At 47.1% G+C, this 25,468-nt stretch overlaps 1 protein-coding gene across 1 annotated transcript in view; it reads left to right on the top strand.

Moving 5' to 3' along the window:
• CSNK1G1 (casein kinase 1 gamma 1) overlaps positions 1–25,468 on the top strand; it is a 94,052-nt gene that overhangs the window by 30,198 nt on the left and 38,386 nt on the right. Inside the window, exons 4-6 of the mRNA XM_080351409.1 lie at positions 10,373–10,788; positions 17,634–17,674; positions 21,699–21,768. Coding sequence (XP_080207535.1) covers positions 10,611–10,788; positions 17,634–17,674; positions 21,699–21,768 — 289 coding nt within the window. The 5' untranslated portion in view covers positions 10,373–10,610. The remainder of the gene's footprint in view (positions 1–10,372; positions 10,789–17,633; positions 17,675–21,698; positions 21,769–25,468) is intronic.

Genomic DNA, 25,468 nt, shown 5'->3' with positions numbered 1-25,468 from the left:
TGCGGGCACAGAATGAAACCAGTAAGCAGGGCTGGACCTTGCACCGGGTGGAGCTGCCGGAGAAAGGAGCGACCTTTGTTTGGAAAAAAGAAATACAAATTATTAAAAACATTAAAAGGCAAGGGGGCTGTTCTTCTCCAGCGCTTGGTCTGCGTGTAATTCTCGGCATCTTTCAATGGCGTTGGCAATCCGGATCCAGCCCTTCTGACAGTTGAACCGCTTCATCCGAATACTCTGCAAAGCGGAATGTTGAATCTCGGAGAGAAAGGAGAAGGTGGTTCTTTATATGCTGTAAGGATGATGTAGGATGGGGGTTTGTTTTTCATGCCTTCACAGAGTCACAAAATCCCAGAATGTGAGGGGTTGGAAGGGCCTTGTAAAGCTCATCCAGTGCAATCCCCCCATGGAGCAGGAACACCCAGATGAGGTTACACAGGAAGGTGTCCAGGCGGGTTGGAATGTCTGCACAGAAGGAGACTCCACAACCCCCCTGGGCAGCCTGGGCCAGGCTCTGACACCCTCACCCCAAACAAGTTGCTTCCCATATTCAAGTGGAACCTCCTGTGTTCCAATTTGCACCCATTGCCCCTTGTCCTGTCCCTGGTTGTCACCAGCAGAGCCTGGCTCCATCCTCCTGACACTGCCCCTTTCCATCTTGATCCCCAGGAATGAGTCCCCCCTCAGTGTCCTCTTGTCCAGCTCCAGAGCCCCAGCTCCCTCAGCCTTTCCTCACACGGGAGATGCTCCACTCCCTGCAGCATCTTGGTGGCTGCGCTGGACTCTCTGCAGCAGTTCCCTGTCCTGCTGGAACTGAGGGGCCACAGCTGGACACAAGATTCCAGGTGTGGTCTCCCCAGGGCAGAGCAGAGGGGCAGGAGAACCTCTCTGACCTACTGACCACCCCCTTCTAACCCACCCCAGGTCCCATTGGCTTCCTGGCCACAAGGGCCCAGTGCTGGCTCATGGTCACCCTGCTGTCCCCAGGACCCCCAGGGTCTGTAGTGCAGCCACAGCCCCGACCTCACCGAGTTTTTGTAATCCCATCATGGGAAGGGAAGACAAATCACTGCAGCTGTTCGCAGGCTCTGAGTGTAACAGCACCTTAAATATTAAACTGTCCATTTTTAGCACAAGTGAGTTATACCGGTTGAAAACTTCACCCTACAAAGAACAGAATGAGGCGACAGTGTGGAACTGGGGTGCTGGTAGATTGGCTTTGAGATTTGTTTGCTTAGGCTGAGGCAACATATTTATTAAGCCCGAACGAGCAGGATTTATTATCCTGGAGTCTTGGTTCTTACCTTCTGTACTCCCTTGAATCTCTGTGTGTGGCTGCGAGGTTTGTCACCCCCGTCTGACAGCAACTTGCCTCCAAATAACCAGCACATGAAAAGCCGGGGGAGATTTCTCTCTGTATCTGGGTTTCAGGTACATAATTTCCTCTTGGAGACATAGTTGAGTTGCGAGCTAAATATGTAGGTAATGTCAGCTGAATTCCTGCCAAGTGACTCATTGTCTGCAGTGACAGCATGGGCTGATCCTTCGGCCCGTGATTGCCGGTTAAGGCGATATCTTCAAGCAAGGAAAAGGTGAAGTTCAGGCATTAAAACAAAAAGACATACATTAAATCATTAAGCATCAAGTTTTCTTGCGTTTCCTGTTACTACACTGCTTGTCTCACCTCCTGCCATCTCCATCACTGCTTGTTTCTTTTAAGAGATGCTGATATTCCAGCTCACTGTCTCTTACATCACTGGGTTTCCGTTTCATGAAGCAGCTCTTAGGAGGAGTTTCTGGCCACGAGCAGCCTGGGGACAGGAGTTAGGGACAGAGTCAGCGAGCTCAGCACCGATCTCCGCTCCCCACTTTCCACGGCCGCGTGGCCTTAATGTTCAGCTCCACTGCCTTTACCCACCTGGAATGTTGGTTTGAGTCATGGCCCCTCCGCGGCTTCTCTTTTCATCTTCGTACAGGGCTGCACGATGGTAAGAACAGCTCCTCCAGTTTCTGCGATGCTGGGTATGTCCCCAGGGTAGGTCACGAATATTCTCTCCTCACCAAATTCGCTTTGCGTGGTTGCTGGTGTTCGTCCCTGAAAACAGACCTGAGATGGATCTTGTCTGATTTATGATGTGTACAGGTGCTCAGGGCCTAAATCCTTGCGTTGAATTAGATATTTGCGTCAGGCTTCTTTTCTGAAGGCACGTGCTTCTGCTGCACCTTCTTAACCTCACTCCTGGGGTGCGGAACTGGTGTTTTCTCTATGGCTTTATTCCTTTGTGCGGCGGACACTGCGGGTGCTGGTACACTTGGATTTAGGGCTCGGTGATCCGAGAAGCCCGGCTGATCTTCCTCCGTCTCCTGGGCATCACTCTGAGGATCTACACTCACAAGATGCAGCACACACATACTTTTGGGCTTTGCAGCCGTATTTTGGACATCATGTTACCAACACGCTGATGAACAACAAGCGGAAAGTGTGTCATCCCAGGTCTCTTCTTACCCTCATTTCACAGGCTGATATCCTAAATCTGACCAGTGGTGTCAAAAGCTCTTTTTAGGAGCTAATAGGAGGTTTGGTGTCCTTGGTCTGAGGTGATAAAGAAGCTGTTCTGTTTATCATCTGCTTTTTTGAGGCATATCGAGCATTGTTGGGACAGGAAACCTGATCCCATCAGTGCCAGAGTCAGGTTATGGTTGGACTTGATGATCTCGAGAGTCTTTTCCAACCAAGACGATGCAATAATTCTATGACCAGATGGTCACAAGCCAAGTCTGAGGACCTGGAGATCTTCTCAAGTTGAGGTACGAAGAACCTACATCTGGATCTGGCGTCATTGCTGGTTTGTAATGACACCATTTTGATTGATAATGGGTGGCACTCAGCACAAATGAGGGAAACACAAACCTGATGAGTGCCTGTGTTTGTTCTGACACACGGCCAAATGCTTCTCAGGCCCACTTTGAATTAGTCGGGGCTGCCCATCAGTTAAGCTGGGTTTAACCAACACAGCTTCTACCCACCCTTGGCTGTCAGGGGGTCTTCAGTTTTCTTTGACCCCATCTCCTGAAGTTCATGAGGATGTTTCTTCTAGCAAGAGGCTTTTCCTTGCCCCGCACGCACGGTGAGCGCTGTGTTGGCTCTGAACTTGATACTTACATTCCTTTCTGAACGCAGAAAAAGCACTTGATGGTTTGGATAGTGCAAAGGGGTTTTTTGGTGTGTTTAACCACCTCATTTACGGGTCTCTTCAAGCTCTCTGAGCCTGTCTGCAATTCATCCTCCAGGCTTCTCTTCCTTGCCAAGCGGAGCGCAGATCAAACAGTTGTGCGCCGGTGAGGTGCATCTGTGTTAAATTATGCTATAAATCTGCAAAAGCCGCATTGCTGCCCCTGGGCCAAGCCTGGTGCGGAGCCCAAGCCGCCGTGGTGGTCTCGTCCAGGACTTTGCTCGTCATTGATACCAGTAACTGCAAATTACACCCCTCAACCACCACGGAAGCACCTAATCTGAGTTATGCTTTGAAGATGCATGTGGCTGTCTAGAAATCACCTCTTCTCTGGTAGGTATTGCCCCTTTCTTCTTCAGACCCATCACCTGGAAGGAAGGGGGTGGTGTAGGTAGACCTGCGACTCTCTTTTTGCTTTTGCAGAATCCCAGAATGTGAGGGGTTGGAAGGGCCCTGGAAAGCTCATCCAGTGCAATCCCCCCATGGAGCAGGAACACCCAGATGAGGTTACACAGGAAGGTGTCCAGGCGGGTTGGAATGTCTGCACAGAAGGAGACTCCACAACCCCCTGGGCAGCCTGGACCAGGCTCTGACACCCTCACCCCAAACAAGTTGCTTCTCAGATTTCAGTGGAACCTCCTGTGTTCCGGTTTGCACCCATTGCCCCTTGTCCTGTCACCGGTTGTCACCAGCAGAGCCTGGCTCCATCCTCCTGACACTGCCCCTTTCCATATTGATCCCCAGCAATGAGTCCCCCCTCAGTGTCCTCTTGTCCAGCTCCAGAGCCCCAGCTCCCTCAGCCTTTCCTCACACAGGAGATGCTCCACTCTCTGCAGCATCTTTGTTGCCTTTTAAGCAACGTGGTATTTTAAGATTAAAAAAAAAATACGGGTATACGTGGTGCCTGGAACATCCGCAGGGTTCTCACACCACCCCAGGTCTGTTGCAGACCCTTTGCTGCCGCCGGCTTTTTCAGCATCCTCACAAATATCCATTTTTGCAGGAGCCTGACCTTCTGCACCCTTACCCAGCCAATTTTCCATGCAGAGATAGTATCTTAGATATCACTGCAAGTTTTTGAGGTGGTTTTAAATGCTGGATTTTCAAGCTGGGCTCGGTCACTCTAGTATCAAGAGGTAGGTCTTGGTAATTTTGGGGCCGCGCCGGTTTCATCCTGGGCTGCCGAGGATGCACCAGCTGCGTGTGGGCTCAGCACCCACGGCGGCTGCCGGAGTTGGCTGCACATCTGGCATTAGTCAGGGTTTCACCTCGACTCGTGCCGCCAGGCTCGGGAGGTGCGCAGGAGCTGATCTGCCGTTGCTTTTCCTTAAGAAAATTAAAATATGCAGAGCTCAGGTTTCATTAGGGGATTTTTTCTTCATGTTGTTCAAGCGTTCAACTGTTGGTTTAGCTGTTCCGGCATAACGTGACTCTTCCTAAAGAGCACTAACCCGCTTTCTGGTGGATTGTGGTCTCCTAGTGCTTTGTTAAACATACAGGAATATGTATACATGGCTTGTACCCAAGTGAAGCTGATGAATCTGGCTTGTATCACACAGTTTCCCTTAAAAACGGTCTAATTTTTGATTTGACTCTCTTTGTATGGAAGAACTAAATGACTAAATTACTCTTTCCCTCCCGAACATTCCTGGCTTTCATGCTGAGGTTATTGAGAGCAAAGTTCAGGAATAAACTTGGATTGCTCTTGGTGAAACAATCAACCGAGACCCATTTGGAAAAGCAACTTGCCAACGCGTTTAGTTGAGGATTGTACAAGTAACATGTTTTAACAGGTTCCCAAGGTCTTCGAGGAAAAGCCCTCGTGGAAGTTCACTTCCCTAGGGTGCAAAATGCTACAAGTTCATTGGGGTTCATCCCTTTCTGTACAGACTAATTGTGGGATGTCAGCCCGATGGTCCCACGCGTGAGTAACAAACAAGCACCGTGATCCGCGCTTGTCCGTCCCTCTCCCTTCCCTGCAGTTTAGACTTAAACACCGTTTGTGTGCCTCATCTCACAAGGTGCTTTTTCCGCCCATGAAGCGCTGAACAAAACCAACTGCGCAAGCTGGAGATTAGATTGCTGGGTTGGATGATTCCCCTCGTAATGTTTAAAAGGCATCCGGAGCCTCCGAGGTTGGAAAGAATGTCCCGAGTGTGGGACACGTGCCGCGCATCCGTAGCTCTGCCGATGCTCTTTCTGGAAGGATTTTGACCTGCTTTATTCAGTTTGTCTGTTGTTTTGTGCAACGTCGAGGCTGCTGAAACCAGATCGGTTTGGTGCTATTTGAGAAAGCACAGATCATTGTGATATCTGCGTGAAGTTGTTACCGGGGTGGTAATAGGAAGCTTTTTGGGGGAATATGTCCTAGTAGAAGACTCTCTAGGTAACCACAAAGCTCTTGAGAGGCAAAAAGGCCAAAAAAAAGTATATTATGGCTGAGTGGATCTATTGTGTCGTCCCTTCCTACCAGCTTGTGTGGGTAGCCAAGCACCAGGTCAGACCAAGGTGGGATATTTGGTTTTCTGTTGAGTTTTCTCCTTAGGAACAGGGCACATCTCACAATTTTTTATTTCTTCGTTAGTAGAGCAGCAACTCTACTTTTCATTTTGGAAAAAAGGAACTGTTGTTGGGGCCAGTCAGAAAGCAGCATTGGGCAGAAGCAGGGCAAGAAATGGACCATCGTGGGAAGGAAGAGGTGATGTGGTGGGATGAGAAAGCTCAAAGGGACCTGAAGCCAATGGAGATGTGTCCACATAGAGAAGCAAGTTGTGAGTGAAAGGTTTACTAATCGCATTTTAATACAGGAATATTGACATTGGAAAACACAGCGAGAGGGCACGTGCCTGGTCCTAAAACAATAATTTAGGAGTTGCTTTGAGAAACTGGGTTCCTTTTTCTATAGAGAGCAGGACGACATCACCCGTCTCAAAAGAAAATGACGCTTTCTTGAAGGTCTCTACTTAAAAGAAGGAAAAGGGAGTTGTAGGGCTGACCCAGTTCTGGTTGTGAGGGTGACGATCCGTCCGCCGAGCATCTGCAGTTTGATTTCTGGCACGTTTGGACTCCCCTGTGAACCAGAAACACACACAGACCGGGATTAAGTCCGCTTGATTGGAGCTGAACAAAGGAGGATTCATTCATTATTTCAGTTTGGGCAGGTTTTTGGAAATTGTGCCTCAAAATGCGGCTTTGACAGCTCTTGCTCTTCTCATGGAGGGGTCTCCAGAGTATCTCGAGTAGGTCAAAGACATTTCAGCGCAAGATAAACGAGCTTTTAATTTGAAGAGCTGGAGTGAGGGTTGTTCTGGCTTCACTCTTGCATTGTCTTTTACCACTGCTGCTTTCAAACTTGAACCCTTAATTGAGAAAACTGGATGCCTGTCCGCAATATCTGTGCCCTAACGAGTTCTTGGTGCGCGACAAACCCTCCTTGGTGCCGTGCTCCCAACGCCAACCGCCTTCAACGCTTCTGGAGCTCATTTAGAGCTCCAGCGCTGCCATTTTATTGATGGAGATGGAGCCGTGATTTCAATCTCAGACCCTACATGTTTCAAAGTGTGTAGGATACAAGGTTGGGGTTTTTAGCTAACTGCTTTGAGTAATTCCCTTTTGAACCTGTATCTTTCATTAAATAACTGTTCCCGTGTCTCCAGCTACATTGCAGTGAAAAGCAGACTGGAATCGGAATGAGTCACCGTCAGGGAAACATCTTCATGCAGCTTTGCTCAAATACAAGTAACTTTCGAGAGCGATTTTGCTGAGTGGGTGGAAAGGTAGGAAGGAAAATCGTTACGACAAGGTTGGAATCGCGGCAGGAAATGGTCCTGGCCTTCTGAGCAGTCTTGAAATATTAATGCGGCTGACTTCAAATTACAATCTCGTCTTGGTTCTTCTGCGCTTTCTTAGTCCTCAAAAGCAGTGTTTGGTGCTATATTTTTGTGTTCAGTAGGGAGCAGCGGCAGCGGATTCACACAGTTGGATGTTCCAACAGGCCCGATCTGCTCGTAGCGTCGGCCGTGATGAAGAGGTTACCAAGCGCTTTGTTCCCTCTTCCATCGCTGATCCGCGGTGCTGTTTGCAGGAGGCTTTCAGCTGCGAAAAAGGATGTTTAATGTGCACAGACTGCCAGGCGTGACCTTTCCATCCTTTTTCCCCGGGGAGACCTTGTACAGCTGGGGAACGGGGGAAGGATGGAGGTGCAGTAGCTTATAACCATTAACATCTTATTTCCCAGGCCAGCTTGTCTCTTCGGTCAGATTTTGCCTCTTTTTGTTAGGCTTTTGTGACATCTGTAGTCGTTGCGTATTGATTATCCAGCTTTAATGAAAATAATGACTTTGCTCTCCAGGGGGAAAAAACATCCTCCTCTGTGGCTTTGGTAGGATCAAGTGTGTTGTTGAAGGTTCTCGTAGTGATCCAGCCCTAGAAACACTCCGTCATGCTCACATCCGATTGTGTTCAGCAATCAATTCCCTTAGTTTCTGCAGTGGTCTGTGTTTTATACAATGCTGTTTGTTTTGGAGCAAGTCTGGCCTGGGGGTGGGTCAGATCCCACCGCTTCTCCGGTATCTGATAGAGCATCGTCATTGCCATCGCAACTCGGTTTCACCGAGTGAACCCGACTCCACTCGCGGCCCCAAAACCAGCGAACATTGGGACGACCGCCACCAAAACCTAGTTGGTCCTGTTTGCCTGTAACGGGTGCTCCCTGCTCATCCATACACAGTTGGAAGAATTAAATCTTGCCTTAATTTGAGGTGCAAGTAGAGCTTGGTGCTTCTAAATACTGCATTTCCTGTATGTGAGCATCCCCAATCCCCAACTCTTCTGTCTCCAGATGGGCCAGAGATGATTAGATCACAAAAGGTGTTTCACATGTTACTTAATACCGCATCGGGAGCTTGATGCTGCAGCTTCTGTGTTGGCAGACGGGTGGTTTGGGGGGTTGTTATAATGCATGAAGCGTCTTTCACGTGTATGGGTGTTTCTTTACGCTATTATTAGTTCCTCAAGGTCTTCCTAGTGCTGGGGAGGGACCAGCATCCTTCCTGGGAAGGTGAACTCTGTTCCCAGTTCTGTCTGATAGAGAAGCCTCCAATAATATACGAGTAAAAACAGTGGAAAGTAATTGTGAAGTTGTGCATTCTCTGTATTTAATCTTTGCTATTTTGCAGAATGATTAAAAAAAGATCTAGGGAGGAAGCTCAGGATGGGGAGAACTGCGCAAACATACAGAACTGCGGGTGGAAACAGGTAGAAAAGATCAGTTGTGCTGACGATATGTTCAATATTCAGAAACTGGAATTTCCAGCCACCTGCATTTTCTGGATCTCATGTGAATGATTTCTGCCTTCTGTCCAGACCCAAAACTTTCCAGAAATAAAACTATACTGCAGTTCAAGGCTGGGCAGCGCACACCCATATTTCAAGAGGGCGAATGCTTTCGTTCCGTGCCACCGCTTTGCAGATGGGTAATAAGTCCCATCTTTTAGTTTTGGATGGCTGGGAGCAGACAGGTTGGCTTCATCATCTCATGGAACAAATATCAGGCCTGAAATTATTCAACACTCTTCCTTTCAGACCTAGGAAACTGTGAATGCAACAGTATCCCCTAAAGGAAGAGTCCCCTATGTATCCTGGGGGCCCAGGGGTCAGTGTTGGTCCAGTCCTGTTGAACATGTTTATTGATGATTTAGATGAGGGGATTGAGACCATCATCAGCAAATTTGCTGATGACACCAAGTTGGGAGGGAGTGTGGAGCTGCTGGAAGGCAGGAGGCTCTGCAGAGGGATCTGGAGAGACTGGAAAAATGGGCCGATCCCAATGGGCTGAAGTTCAACAAGGCCAAGTGGCGGGTGCTGCACTTTGGCCACAACAACCCCCTGCAGCTCCAGGCTGGGCACAGAGTGGCTGCAGAGCAGCCAGGCAGAAATGGACCTGGGGGACTAATGGACAGGAAGCTCAACAGGAGCCAACAGTGTGCCCAGGTGGCCAAGAAGGCCAATGGTGTCCTGTCCTGTATCCAAACCAGCGTGGTCAGCAGGACAAGGGCAGTGACCCTTCCCCTGTGCTCTGCATTGGGGAGGCCACACCTGGAGTGTTGTGTTCAGTTCTGGGCCCTCAGCTCAGGAAAGAGATTGAAGTGCTGGAGGGTCCAGAGAAGAGCAACAAGACTGGGGAAGGGACTTGAGCACAAGCCCTATGGGGAGAGGCTGAGGGAGCTGGGCTTGTTTAGTCTGGAGAAGAGGAGGCTCAGAGCTGAGCTCAGCACTCTCTAGAACTACCTGAAGGGCAGTTCTAGCCAGGTGGGGATTGGGCTCTTCTCCCAGGCATCAGCAACAGGACAAGAGGCCATGGGCTTCAACTCTGCTCGGGGAAATTAGGCTGGAGATTAGAAAGCAATTCTGTGCAGAGAGTGGTCAGGCATTGGAATGGCTGCCCAGGGAGGTGCTGGACTCACCGGCCCTGCAGGTTTGTAAACTGAGATTGGCCATGGCACTTAGTGCCATGGTCTAGTAAACAGACTGGAGTTGGACCAAGGGCTGGACTTGATCTCTGAGGACTTTTCCAAACCAGTCCATTCTGTGATTCTATATTTATTCTAGTTCTGGTTATTAATTTTCTCTAAGACACTAGTTTCAATTAGCAAATATATCTAAGGTCAACTTTAAGCACTGTAAAATGATGTAAAATTTGACTTTTTAGGGTGGGAGATGCAAACATCTTTCCTAAGCACTTCAGTATTTTGGCACCTTTCGTTTGCCACTTTCTACTTTTTCTCTGGCATTTGTGTAATACTTTATAAACGTATGAAGTGAGCAGAAAACAAATCCTCCACTTCACAGGTGCTTTAAAGACGGGACGTGATCTCCGGGCAGTTTCCACCTGACGTGCTGGCAGAATTGAAATTGCTTTTTTTGGTATGTGCGGCATGAGTCCCCATAACCTCAATAGCAAGTGGTGGACGGGCAGCACTTTTATGTCTTTTTATAGACATATATATATAGGCTTTTTATCAGAAAATTGTTAATTTTCTCAAGGCCAGGAAAGTTCTGGACGTTGGCCCTGCTGTACATTCCTTGCTTGGTATTTTAAAATAGCGATTTTGATTGCGTCTCTCCTTTCTTCTTTTCCCTAGATAAGAAACCAAAAGCAACCTGCCTTGATTGAGTTCTCAAGAGCATCATCGACCCTTTGGTACATTATCAAGATGCATTAGGAAACTGGACACGGTGCCAAACAAACTCCCCGCCTTTCCATGACTCTCTCGGACCCTGACTCAGATACTTTGGGATATATATTTCTATTTTAAGGAGAAGAGCGCCTACTCCGATTCCTTTCCGCCGGTTCACTGGCGGAGATATTTCCCTGAGATCATGGACCATCCGAACAGGGAGAAGGATGAACGGCAGCGGACGACGAAGGGGATGGCGGGCAGGAGCGGGCACGGCTCTCGCCCTGGCTCATCCACGTCCTCGGGCGTTCTCATGGTGGGACCCAACTTCCGAGTGGGCAAGAAGATCGGGTGCGGGAACTTCGGAGAGCTCAGACTAGGTAAGAAGGAATTGTTTTAGTGGCCTGCGTTGCACTGATTAGTGTTTTGCCACCGGAATATAAATATGTAAAAATCTGGCTTGAGAAACGTGTGCGCTTGTCCTGGTTTCCCAAGTGTTGAGCTACTGCACCTGAAGCTTCGGACTCAGCAGATGTAACTTTTATTCGCATCAAAATGAATACACTGGAGAGACCAAAGATACAAGTTTTCAACAATCCCAACAAAGAAGAGTATTCTTAGAATTGTTTAGGTTGGAATAGACCATCAGGATTGTCAAGTCCAACCATAACCCAACTCTAACACTACCCTATGTCCCTGAGAACCTCATGTCCGTCTGTCCAGCCCTCCAGGGATGGTGACTCCAGCACTACCCTGGGCAGCCTGTTCCAATACCCCACAGCCCTTTGGGGAAGAAATTGTTCCCAGATCCAACCTCAACCTCCCCTGGCGCAACTTGAGGCCGTTTCCTCTCATCCTACCACTTGCTACTTGGGAGAAGTTCTTCCCACTGAATATGGTGAAAAGAAATCTCCCTAACTACCTAGATTGCTAAATTTCCCTCTGATTTTCTTGCTGGGACATCTTATTAAAATAACAGGTGAGACTTTTCCTTCCCTGTGCCCTAATTTCAGCCCCATCGCCCTCTCCCCGATTTATTCCTGACGAGCGGGTTGTGCCGATGGCCCATCTGCCCCTCGGCCGCTGAAACACACCGGTGGCCCCTGATATATTATTTTTCATGGTTCGTTGATCTTCAAACCACATGTCTTGCAGCTGGTCGCCCAAACAGATGGTTACACTAATGCATCGTTTGTTGAGGAGGAGCGAAGGGCCCAACGCGCTGCGTTGCAGCGCGTTGGGCCCTTCGCTCCTCCTCAACAAACAATGGTTGTTATTTAAATGAGGTGAGGGAAGCAGCCGGTGTTTTTAATTACACATCCCTGACCTCCCCATACGTGGTTTGTGGGGTTGGAAACGGCAGCTCACGATGGTTTTGAGTCTTGAAATGATTGCGTTTCTCCTACCGGATGGATCAGACTCAAGGGTGCCGATAGAAACTTGGGATGGATTTAGAATTGACATGAAAGTCATTTGTGCGTCAGGCACAAGAGGTGATAGATAAATAAATGGGTGAGGAAATTTCTTCAGGTAACACATAATTACTGATAATATCTTTGTACTGCTCAGAATCTATGTAATCTTTGATGAATTGACGTCACCTTTTGTTCTAAGGTTTGGTTATTGCGTCTATGTGATGTGCCACTTCTCCTCAGCATGAAGATATCTATCTGTCTATCTATCTATCTATCTATCTATCTATCTATCTATCTATCCATCTATCTATCCATCTATCTATCTGTCCATCTATCTATCTATCCATCTATCTATCTGTCCATCTATCTATCTATCCATCTCTCTGTCCATCTCTCTGTCTGTCCATCTATCTATCCATCCATCTATCTATCCATCCATCTATCCATCTATCTATCCATCCATCTATCTATCCATCCATCTATCTATCTATCTATCCATCCATCTATCTATCTATCGAGATATATATATATGTAATATCTCAGTAAATGGGCAGTTTGATTTCAGGATTACCTTGGAGGAGTTTTATCGATTTGCAGGAGCAGAAGATGCTCCAAAGATGGAGAGAAACAAAGGGCGGGGACAAAAACTCCCACCTTCATCAACAGGAGCATAATTAGCAGCCAAAGAGAAGTTTGGATCCTTAGAGTAACGTAACGTGACTATTTCATTGCATTTTCCAATTCATCCCAACTGCACGATCCCCGTGGAGCCCTGAATTGGTTTGTAATCCGGATTCTGCCTCGATGTTCAGCAGCTCTAGTGGATCCCTCCACTTCATTTATCCCGTTTCCATGGCTCTTCTTCTTCACTGTTCTCAACATTTTTACCAGTATGGTGTTTCTGACTAACGTGGAGTTTCAAAAAGCAACACCTGTCAGGTCTTTTTTTTTCATTACACTGGTAAATATTTTGTTAATTCCGGTTAAATAAGTAGTGCTCTGGATTTGGCCAACAAGCCGTACCTACTGATAACAGCAATTAAGTGTAAGGTCCTTCAAGAGCTGTATTACCTTTATGTTTTTATAAACTCCTATTACTTTTTGCGGGTCATTAGAGCTTTAAGAACTCAAGATATTTTCATTGCGCAGATGTGCTGCTGATTGTCACCGGGGGGGAAGAAGGAGAAGCAGCACATCTGCAATCCGAGCAAACAAGTCTCTGATAACACTTCTGTCCTGCAAAGTTGAACGACGTGCCCACTTGTTTTTTACGTGGTTTCGGAGAAATTAAGCACCAGTGAATGGTTTTAGTAGCACTCAAAGAACAGATAATTCTTTCAGAAGCAGCACAGTTGGATTCCAGCCTGAAATGGGAAGATTATATAGCGAGACTTTGGTGACCGGGTCCTGGATCTGCACCCTGAGCTGATCAGAGATCCAGCATTACATGAAATACCTGAGAACGGGCTGTAAAACCTTGTGCTTGCTGCTCAGGAAAAATGGGATTGAACCTGTTAAATCTAGTGCTGCAATAAACCACGGCTATAAATTTCACCAGCCAAACCTACAAACCACCTCCATATATTGACTCATGTTTGACTATTTATTGGATTTACCCAAAATCCTGAACCGTGAGCCATGTCAGGGATAAATAAGCATCTTCAAACATCTCATTTTTCCCCATTGGGTGTCCTGGGGACAGCAGGATGACCGTGAGCCAGCACTGGGCCCCCTGAAGAGAAGAGGTGACACTTTCCAAGCAAAGGCCCACTCGTCTCCATCCTCAAGGCCTCTGCTGCTCCTCAAGAGTTCTCAAAAACTCTGGGTTCTTTGCTTCTGGTTGTCCCTCCTGGTTCTTCTCCTTCATGTGGGCAGGGAAAAATGTAATGAAATAGAACAAGGGAAAGTGCAGAGTCTTGAATCTGGGCAGGAACAACCCCAGGTTCCAGTGTAAGTTGGGGAATGAGCTATTAGAGAGCAGCGTAGGGGAAAGGGACCTGGGGGTCCTGGGGACAGCAGGGTGACCATGAGCCAGCACTGGGCCCTTGTGGCCAGGAAGCCAATGGGACCTGGGGTGGGTTAGAAGGGGGTGGTCAGTAGGTCAGAGAGGTTCTCCTGCCCCTCTGCTCTGCCCTGGGGAGACCACACCTGGAATCTTGTGTCCAGCTGTGGCCCCTCAGTTCCAGCAGGACAGGGAACTGCTGCAGAGAGTCCAGCGCAGCCACCAAGATGCTGCAGGGAGTGGAGCATCTCCCGTGTGAGGAAAGGCTGAGGGAGCTGGGGCTCTGGAGCTGGACAAGAGGACACTGAGGGGGGACTCATTCCTGGGGATCAAGATGGAAAGGGGCAGTGTCAGGAGGATGGAGCCAGGCTCTGCTGGTGACAACCAGGGACAGGACAAGGGACAATGGGTGCAAACTGGAACACAGGAGGTTCCACTGAAATCTGAGAAGCAACTTGTTTGGGGTGGGGGTGTCAGAGCCTGGCCCAGGCTGCCCAGGGGGTTGTGGAGTCTCCTTCTGTGCAGACATTCCAACCCGCCTGGACACCTTCCTGTGTAACCTCATCTGGGTGTTCCTGCTCCATGGGGGGATTGCACTGCATGAGCTTTCCAGGGCCCTTCCAGCCCCTGACATTATTCTGGGATTCTGTGATTTTTGGCACCCTGATTTAGTCAAGCATTAAACAGTGATGTAAAATATTTCTAGTTTCACTAGGTTGAAGCGTTTTCTAAAATAAGCTTTTAGTTTTAGATAGACCAGGCGCTCATGTGAATGCGGAGCTGTAGACTGGAGCCCAAAGCTTTTTGCTCTAATGTGAACTTTATCTGGCATTTTTAAAACAGTGCCTTCAATTATCATTTAAAAATGACTTTTCATGTGCTCCCCAGAGAAACTGTGCAGGGTCTGGAAACCAGACACCAGCGTGATTCACACAGAGGTCTCATGAAGATTCAGCGTATCTCAGCAAACCCAGCCCTGACCCGTCATCCAAATCTATTGTCCATCGACCAAGAGCCTCCAAGGAAGGGTCAAAGTGTTTTTACTGTCAATCACAAGATGCTTTTCACTTGTGGCTCTTGACTCTGACCTGTGTGAGATGGATCAGCTTGGGCTTCTCTCCGTATATTCAGCTTGAGAAATGGGTTCTGTTGGGTTTTCCGCATGACTCAATGCGTCGCTTCTCATTTCGGATCCATAATTGTCGATGGAACTACCCAAAATTGAGCCATGAATTTAATTGCTGCTCCATCAAAAGCTTTGCTTGAAGTCCAAAGGCTTTTGTTAGCGCGGTTGTATCATCTCGGGTGTATCACACATCTCTGGTCTTGCTCAGATAAGACGCAACTTCTATTCAAGGCTTGTTTTACCGCGTAGATTCGCGTTCTCCTCTGAGCAGAACTGCCTTTAATCTTCCATTTTAGCACCAGTGCTGCCTTGTAGGAGGAGGGAGGATAAACCGTTACACCTTGGAGGGCAAAACCCAGGGGTAGCTCTTGGTGTGGAGTTATTTGGGGGTTTGCTTTGGTGCCATCACTGGCAAAGCAAACGCCTTGGAAGGGTTTGGAGTTCAGAAGCTGCACCCGTGTGCTCAGAGTCTCCCCATAGTGTGTGCTCTGAAGATGATGAGCTAAGAATTAATTAGTTCATTTACCTTTGGCTGCCGGCCCCACATCTCAGGCTCATGTTTTGCTAATCCCAGTTTTTTAGCTGGAGAATTTCTTTACCAAAGTTACCTGCTGTCTAGTCCTCAGCCTTATGAACCAGACCATAATAGGCTGGATCGTGGCTCTGCAACAAGCTTGGAAGAGCCGTTTTTCCCCAGTATCGCTCTCCTACATCGGCAGGAGAGCACAAGTGTTGCTAGAAGGCCTGTGGCTCCCAATGGGGATCTCCAAGGTTGCGGTGGAGGTCCTTGCAGCAGGGATCTGCAGGGAACAGCATTAAATGGGGTTTTTCTGATTAAAGCATCTCACTTGATTACCTATTTGGGCTGGCACTTCCCTTGGGCTGGCTCCGTGTCCTCAAACGGAGCATCTCAATGGGAGTCCAGTCATTATCGTCAGTGGACGAGCTGCTGGCTTGAGTCCTGTGCTGGTCGCTAATCCAGAGCAGATAATTTAAGTGGTTTTTAGACGTCTTCCTTAATGCCCTTGCCTGTTCTCTCCTGAGTGTTCCTGATGTGACTGCAAAACTTCCTTTGTTTCCAGACTGGCCATAACTTTTAATAAAAGATCTAACAAAATAGTCAGGTGTTTTTCCACCTGCCCCGTGTTGCGAGGTTGATGCTGAAGCTCAGCTTGCACATCTGCTTGCATCAAACACCTCCTCTGAGGATATTTAACCTCACATTTAAACGCCTGTCCTGCCTTAAACAGGCACCGCCAGCTACTGTAACAGCTTGACACTTTCTGTAAAATTCTTTGCCTTAAAGCAAACCTGCGAGTCCCTGATGCGAAATTTGGGGGCTGGAACTACACTGAGCAAAAACTTCAAATGCAGCAAATATGAAACTGTTATAACATTAAAAAATGGTGTGTCCTTCCCTGTCCTGGACTTTCTCAATAGCTGGTCTGTTCTTCTGAGCATCAGTATCTATTACAGGATTGGAAAATCAATGTGAAGTAGAGCTGGGTGAAGCTCGATGCTACAACTAGACGCTGATAACCTCCCATAGAGATCGCTGCTGGATTTTGGAGCGATACGGTTGCTCCGTGAAAAGGTGACATGTGCGAGGAAAGACAAGCAAAGAAATTCAGCGTTCCCTGTATCAAACCCCGGGCAGCTTTGTGTGGTGGAGTCTTCCCTACTCAATGGGGAGTGGAGGAGCTCAGGTGGCAGAAATGATGGGAGAGATCAGGTCTGAGCATCCTTCCCCGCTGAGATCTCTTCCAGCAGAGGTTGCTGTCAACCATGAGCCACGTAGAGGAGGTGAAGAGGGAGCAATCGCTCGGAGCGCGAGGTGGATGGACCAGAGGATGTTGATTGAGATGATAAGTGGCAGCTTCAGAACGCGCCGGGAGATGCTCCTTGACGCGTCGCTCAGGGTACTCGGGGTTTGGTTCACACACCAGACGGGTTCCTGGAGGGAAAATTCCCCTCCGGCTGCACCACGCGCCGTCTCACATCGTGGAGCCGCTTAAACCCGGCCTAACTCCTGCGCTCACCAGAGCTCATATCAAACCAGACACAGCTGGTTTTGAGCTCCTCAGAATGGATTTTGTTCTCTTAGCATGTCTTTTAACATCCCGTATTGCAGCTGTCGTTGGCCCCGTTAGTTCCGAGGGCCGCCGCTCTGCGTTTTGCACGCGCTGTCTGCACCAAGGGGAAGAAATAGAAGCTGCATGTTGGTCCAAGGGTTATTTTCAGAAGCCTCCTTGCTTTGATGGGTAGCACGGTGAAGCTGGCGACGCTCCCTGTAGCTCACGGCATAAAACCATTCCGTGTCCAGCAGATTGAAAACGTTTCTGACATAAATGGTGCTCCGACTTCTCGTGTTTTGTTCCCCAAACTTTTTTTGGCGCCGTGCGAATAATAAAACTTGTTGTGTCAGGGATAGCTCCTCAAACACACGGAACGTTAAGTGCTGCCGTAAAACACACTTACCTTATGCTGAATAGAAAATAGTGTTTGCCGGCCTTGGTGAGCTGCTGCGGTTCTTTATTTTGAGGTTTACGCTTTGTTAAAGGGATGAACCTCAGCGGGGAGCTGAGAACAAGTAAAACGGGCATCGGTGCCACTTGTCTGCCTTGTGCCTTGAGCTGGGAGTGTTGAATGTGCAGCTAAAATAGTTTTCTTTTCCCTTCACAGGTAAAAATCTCTACACCAATGAATATGTAGCGATCAAACTGGTAAGTAGAAGCTTCTGATGTGCTTAAGTGGCTTGGACTTATTTCTGAAAACTCAGATAAAAAGCAACTTTCTTACTTTGGGCTTAATGCTGCTCTCCCCCTCAGCTAGAATAACTTATTTAAATGAAGATACATTCTTGAGAACACTAAAAAGAAATAACCCATTCCTCCACCTGCAGAATGTTTTTGGTACCTAAATGGTATCAAAAGGAGAGGAGGGGGTGTTTCAGTGGTTGAAATTCCCTTCCAGCAATCTGAGCTTTTCCAATTTGCTGTGATTTTCTCTCATCCATCCGCTCTTCAATCGCAGTTCCACACCCTCAAATCCGAAGTTAAAGTTGTCATGCTGATTTGCTGTTAGCAGCAAACGTGCCTGTTTGACCAACCGCTGCTTTTTTGCCAAACGACGGGAGTAATTCAGATTTCAGAAGCTCAAGGTGGGCTCGGCGCGTTAATTCCGCTCACGTTCAGGTGCCGCAGGTTTCTATCTCCAGTGTTCTCCTCATGGGATGCACAGTAGATTAAAAAATAATCTGAGTTTTGCAGGAGGGACTTGTTTTCAAGCCTGTCACAGAATCACAGAGTGGACTGGGTTGGAAAAGCCCTCAGAGCTCATCCAGTCCAGCCCTTGGTCCAACTCCAGCCCATTGACCAGATCATGGCACTAAGTGCCGTGTCCAATCTCAGTTTACAAACCTGCAGGGCCGGTGAGTCCAGCACCTCCCTGGGCAGCCATTCCAATGCCTGACCACTCTCTCTGCACAGAATTGCTTTATGATCTCCAGCCTCAGTTTCCCCGGGCAGAGTTGAAGCCCATGGCCCCTTGTCCTATTGCTGATGCCTGGGAGAAGAGCCCAATCCCCACCTGGCTAGAACTGCCCTTCAGGTAGTTCTAGAGAGTGCTGAGCTCAGCTCTAAGCCTCCTCTTCTCCAGACTAAACAAGCCCAGCTCCCTCAGCCTCTCCCCATAGGGCTTGTGCTCAAGTCCCTTCCCCAGTCTTGTTGCTCTTCTCTGGACCCTCCAGCACTTCAATCTCTTTCCTGAGCTGAGGGCCTAGAACTGAACACAACACTCCAGGTGTGGCCTCCCCAATGCAGAGCACAGGGGAAGGATCACTGCCCTGGTCCTGCTGACCACACTGGTTTGGATTTGTCAGCAAATGTCAGAAGATATTCCTTAAAAGAAATAAACACCGAGGGTGTCGTTGGTGTGGATCCACCTCGGGCAGGACGGGTGCTCATGTTTTAGCTAGATCTGCCATTAGAAAATGCACCGTGTACGTAAACGAGGTGTTTTGTAGAATCAATAACGCTTCTAATTTGCTTTCAAGGATAATCCTACAAAGTTACAACATTGGAAGGTGTAAGGAAGGAACAATCCAGGAATAAAGCAGCTGTATGAGTCCAGAGGATGCTGGGCCTCTCAAAACAGTGCCCAGTAACCCAGAACCTTTCACTAGCCCTATCACCTTTATTCCCACCTTAATGTTACTAATTTTTTCCAGTAGCATTTGTTCTTTTTGTTTTTCCTCAAAATACCTGAGTGTTAACAAGCTACTCTTCAACACACTCTGGTTTTATTTGCCCTGTTGTGATTCATGCTTAAAAACCCCTGGTTTTTCACCTTGGAAGGACCGGAATTGCCATCCGGTGGCCATCCAGGCGTTCGCATCCCTGCTCCACTTTTGAGATCATTAATGAGGGAACAGTAGACAAGATGGGGTTGTTTTAGTCTCCTAATTTCAGACCGTGTTCCCCAGGAGTGAGAATTACTCAGCCTCAGCAGCAGCCAATATGTTTGTCTCATGCCTGTGCTCATTGTGATATTCTTTATCCTTCAAATAATTCACGGACTAGCGGTCGAGTAGCCGCGTTCAATGTGCTTGAAGGCAACGTTTTCTCTTTTATCTGCATCGCTGGACCGAGTCAAAACTGCTCCGAGTCCTTCTACCTGTGTAAAATCATCTTCTGTGACCGCCGCTTCAGCTGTTCGTGCCTCCTGTGGTGATGTCAAAGCTGGAAAATGAGGGAATGATGTGACAGAAGCCAAAGAGCTGATCAGGAAACGCTGTGAAGTGTCTCCTGGTTTCTCTTCAGGGCTGATGATTGTGCTGCGTCTTGGAAAACTGCTGGTGGTGGAAAACACCAACTGGCGTGTGGTGTCGACATGTAGCTCCTCGTCCTGCTCTTCAGCTGAATGTTATTTGGTTAAATTCATGGAGTTTGGCTTCTGATACACGATTTGCTGGTTTAATCTGAGAGTTTTTGCTGCCGAGTTGTACACAGTAGGAATTAATGTTTATAAATATCTAAAGGGGGAGTGTCAGGAGGATGGAGCCAGGCTCTGCTGGTGACAACCAGTGACAGGACAAGGGGCAATGGGTGCAAACTGGAACACAGGAGGTTCCACTGAAATCTGAGAAGCAACTTGTTGGGGGTGAGGGTGTCAGAGCCTGGCCCAGGCTGCCCAGGGAGGTTGTGGAGTCTCCTTCTGTGCAGACATTCCAACCCGCCTGGACACCTTCCTGTGTAACCTCATCTGGGTGTTCCTGCTCCATGGGGGGATTGCACTGGATGAGCTTTACAGGGCCCTTCCAACCCCTCACATTCTGTGGTTCTGTGAATTCCCTCCCCAAGTTAAACCAGCCCATTGATGTGCAGGTGCGGCACCTCGGCCGTGCCTTCCCGAGCAACCCGAGCTGTGGATTTGGCACGTGGGACTGTATCATTTCCGTTATTTTCCCTACAAACACGCCGTCTGCAGCATCCTCCAGCCCTCGGACACCCAGCTGTGCCGGCATCACCTCGGGAGCTGCTGCGACCCCGCAAACACCCCGAGCTCGGGCTCCACAAGCACCTTGTGCTGATATGCCCTTCTTTCCTCAGGAGCAGCCTCACATCCTGATACTCATCACACATTAATCCTTCTACCTTTATCCAAATAGTTTCTTTGGATAAATAAACTCTTTGCTGAACAGGATGTGTTCCCACTGCCCTAAATCCCTTTGCCATGCAGATGTCTCTCCCTTAAGCCACCACCAACAATTATCTTAATTTAAATGCAACTTATATAACAAACTTGGTTTTGCGTTGCTTTGTTCGCCTTCAGTACAGGTTCAGTTTTGCCTTCAGAATAATTATCACTGTCATTTTCTAAGTCGTTGGTTCTATTTGACTTCCGAAGCTCTTAAACATCAGAAGGCGGAGAAGCAACCAGGAGCAGTTTGCTGGCAAACGGTGATGAGCAGCTTGGCTGGAAGTTGAATCGCCCAAATTCCTGTCCAAAAATCCTCCTTCTGACTCAAAAAGGAGCCTTTTAACGTGGAGCTATTCCACCGGATTGAAGACATTGGCTCAAACTCTTGTCCGTTTTTACGATGCTCTCAAGTTGGAGCTGATGTGAAACACAAAGGGACCTTTTTTTGCGTAGGACTGGAGGGTCTCCTTTCTGGGCAGACTTCTAGACGATGAGTTCATCAAATCAAGGGCTATTCCATTGAAATTCTAACTTTGGTGCTATGAATTTTACATAGTATTTATTTCCTCAAAAGGCGACATCCAAACAAGAATTGAGCCCAGGGTTTATTTCCGTCTTCAAAGGTTTCAGGGCAGCAGGTGAATCCACATTTCAAGCGCACAGGTTTATTGGAAACATAATTACTCAAGTCTCTTAATCCCCTCCATGTTAACTTTATATTTGAGGAGCTTTATCGCCTTGCGTGCTGACGCCTTTATGGATCTGTGCGTAAAGCGCAGATGAGTAACAGTCGACAAATGTAATTTCTCTGCCGCGAATGAGCTTTGTTCTCATTTAAATGAAGTTATTTCTCCTCCAGAGTGCAGATCGCAAGTCTTATTGCTTTTTGCTCTCTGCTTGTTTAAATCGACGTCCAATAGATTTTCAATCTAGGGTGTTTCACCTTGAGACTTTGAAGCGTTATGTACAGTCATAAATCTTCAAGTATAGGGTGGAACCTTTTTCAGTCAAACTGATTTTAACTGAATATTGTTTCTTCTGTTGTAGGAACCCATAAAATCGCGTGCACCGCAGCTTCATTTAGAATACAGGTTTTATAAACAACTCGGAAGTGCGGGTGAGTAAACCTATCTTAAGCTTATAGAAAGTTTGCCATTTCTTTATTAAATCATATTTGTTGTGCAACTCAGGCTTGAAATTACTGATGTGGGCAAATCCTTTTCGCCTCACACAAGTTTTGGTCAGAAAAACATCATAATGATACTGGGTGATTACACAGGCCTAGAAATGAGGGTTGATTAATGCGGGAAATACCTGGGTGTGTGTTTGTAAAGCTTTGATGGAGGGAAAGTTATTGATTCATTGAATGGCAGATTTGAGAAATAATGGTCTTAAAACTTAGGAAATTGTGGAAGAAACATAGAGTGTTTCTAATTAAACCTGAAACGCTGTTTTGTTGGTATTTAGCAAAATCCCAAAGCCCATGAGCTCAGTATCATCTCGGTGACAACACTTAGGGCAAATAGGAGAATAGCACATATTTTATTATTATTATTATCTTTCTGGCAAACTCTTGATTTCCCAGATGTAGGAGAGCTGGTGTCTGACAGCGTTTGGCCTTTTTTGCCCTGAATTTGTGGTCGCTCTTTAAACCCATATACATATCCGTGATGGGGAAACGTTTCTGCAGCGAAGACCTTCGCCACTCCTTCTGTGCCTTGGTCGTATATTGACCCGGCTTTCGGCAATTTCCTACATTACCGGAATTTCTTTTCCGACACTTTCTTCTTGATTCTGTTTTCCTGTTTGGTCAGGATGGATGTACCTTCTACTTGCAGAGGATGTGCTCTCATATTTCCAAAATACAGAGTGGAAGATACGTAACAGCTCATAATAGGCCGTACCTGAACAATCATCCTGTATTTTTCCTTGTTCCAATTAATGTTTCTAATCAGTTTCCTTCATTTTGTGGAATTGCGCTCCACATTTTGTGGCTTCTTTGCTCCTTCCAGGCTGCAAAATCTGGAATGCAGGAACCAAGTAAGTTGTCGCTATTGGAAACACTAAGTTATTGTTGTCATTTTTGTTTTAAACCCACTGAAATAGTTTATAAAGATTTTGTATTCTGGTGGTAGCACCTGTGTGGGTGCACAAAGCTCCTGATAGTTTAATGTCATCACTTAATTCACTTTTGAGACTTTGAGCGTTTCTGCTGAAGACTGTGTAGGAAATGCATCAAAAGTAGGTTCACAGAGTAAATAATACACTGAATTTTGCTCTTTGCTCCCTACTTGAGTTGGGTTGATTCATCTCTGTCTCTACCGACACGTGAATTAATCTCAATATACTTTTTCTACACCTGTTGGCTTCCAACCACTCTTCAAGGTGTTAGTGAGGACTTTTCCAACTGATCACACGTTGGCTTTATTTTGGTCAGATTAAGTATTTTTAATGGGTTTTCTCCTGTCCCTAATGAACCCAAACTTTTCATCCTGCGCCACTTTTTCCCTGCGTGGGGCATTTCTGCCCGATCTGATGCTGCGCACAGTATTCGATGTGACCTGTGGGGTGTCCTATGCAGGGACAGGACTTGGACTCCATGACCCTTGTGGGTCCCTTCCAGCTCGAGACATTGGGTGGTCCTATGATTTCTGCAGAGATCTTGCCTTCAAGATCTCTCTTCCCTTCATCCTAGACAGTCACCTTGAGCATTTTGCCATCTTTTGTCAAGATGAGAAGCCTCCAGTTGTGTTTAAGGGCGTCCTGTTTTGCAAGGGGCTAAAAGATGCATTATTTTTATTAGAGGGCATCTGTGCGTTTCCCCAGGTAATGGTATATTCGTGAATCAGAGCTTTCAGTGGACAGCAGCACAGCTCAAAAAGGAAAGGAGCGGAAGAGGTAGCCAGAATGCTTCCCAATGATTCCATGGACTCACCTCCCAGGGTCTATGGTATATACTCATAGAGCCACTTCATATCAAAATAGACTTGAGGTCAGAGATGATTTTCCTGTTCTGGGTTTGTAAAAAAGTCTAGAACAGTGAGATCTTGTTGCACCAAGTAGATGAATAAGAAAGATAACTGGAAAATCACAGCAGGGCTTAGCGGAGGCCAAAAAGAATGAGGAACGCCAAGATTTGCTTCTTAATATGTACTAAAGATCTAAGGAAAGACGGAACAATATGGAGGAAATGACAGAGGTACATTAGCATTTCTTTATTACATTTCTCATCCTCTTTGTGTTACATACAGGAGGAAAGTAAATAATACAATTGTAGGAGTGGATGCTCAAAAGTAAGGTGTGGAAATGCTCTTCTGAGCACACAGTTATATTAGAGCACTTGGAAAAATGTAAGAAAAAGGAACATGTAGAGATAGCCGGGAAGATCACGGTTACAATGATTGAGAGTATGTCCAGAAAGAAAACAACAAAACCAAATCAATCAATGAACCAACCAAAAAAGCAAAACAACAAAAAAGCCACAAACCAAAAAACTTAAATTTTGACTTTAATTTCTTTGTGGTCCCGCAAAGCCAACTCAGATAATGCTGTTGGAAACTCCTGTGCTGGAGTTCTACTAAAACAACTGGAAATGGGCCAGGGGCTCAGGTCGAGGATGTGAGCTGCATCTCGGCTCCATCCATGAACTTGGAAGCAGAACAAAATAAATGTTGGTGGAGTCAGAGCACCAGGACCAGGGAATCTCCCCTTGGTGTCTGCACATCACATGGAGAATTAGCAGAAGTCGGTAAAAACACATCAGTGTGCCAAATTTGGGGAAACAGATGGGTCTGTTCTCAGTGATGTTGTTAATCCCGCACTCCCCTTAATGGTCGTTGCTTAAAAGCTTCAACTGCTCAACCATCCAGCGTGAACTCCCAGTAAGCACGGCTGGTTATTTGAAATTAGACTCGCCGAATTAAAGACTAGAAGCATCTGAACCCATGGTGTGGATGACTCAGATGAGAACAACAGTAGCGTTGCGTGTGACACGCTGTTCGATAAATTAGCCAATTAATCCTGCCAAATAACGGGGCTGAGTGCAAACCTCCCACCGTCGGGCTGAGACGAGGAGCAGTGTTGCCGCAAGTGCTGCCGTCAGCTGCGGGTACAACCAGATGGTCTCCAAGAAGTCTAAACTGTCATCACCTGCAGCGTTTGGAGAAAAAGGGTCTTGTGCCTAATGAGAAGAATCTTAATGGTGATTTTTTCCTGGGTGTTGAGAATATTTTTAAAGTATATTACTCTTGGTTACTAATTGTATGAAAACTTAGGGTGGAAGGGACTGGCTTACCATGGCATCATGGAGGCACCCTGAGGTTCATTTAAGGGACAACAGAGTCCAAACCAACTTTTATTAAAGCGGTGAGAAACCGGGTTTTAGCACTCCAAAAGTGACTTGAATACAGGTTTGGATATCAGTTGAGGAAAATTATTAAGGGGCAGCAACTAATACAACAGGAGTTTCACAGTGTGCATGCACGTGGCTTCACCAAAACAATGCCGGCGCCGTCTCGTGAGTCCCGGAGGAGCCCACACTTGCCTGAACATGGTGTGGGATTATTTTAAAGGGATACACATACTCGTAGTGAGTACAGAAAGTCTACACTCACAGTCCTGCGAGGGTAAATTTATAATACACTCGCAATCCTGCAAGGAGAAATACACATGCAAATGTGCACGGAATATTACACGTGCTTATGTGGAAGCACGGGAGGAAAATACACCCGTGATTGTGCGAGCATTAATTTATACAGGTGCTCGTATTGAGCACGGAAAGTACGCATGCAAATGTGCACGGAAAGTGTAAATACACG

The sequence above is a fragment of the Nesoenas mayeri genome (genome assembly GCF_963082525.1).
Source record: "Nesoenas mayeri genome assembly, chromosome: 11".
Lineage (NCBI taxonomy): Eukaryota > Metazoa > Chordata > Aves > Columbiformes > Columbidae > Nesoenas > Nesoenas mayeri.
Note: the sequence above shows the minus strand (reverse complement) of the source record. Positions and strands in the feature narration are given on the sequence as shown.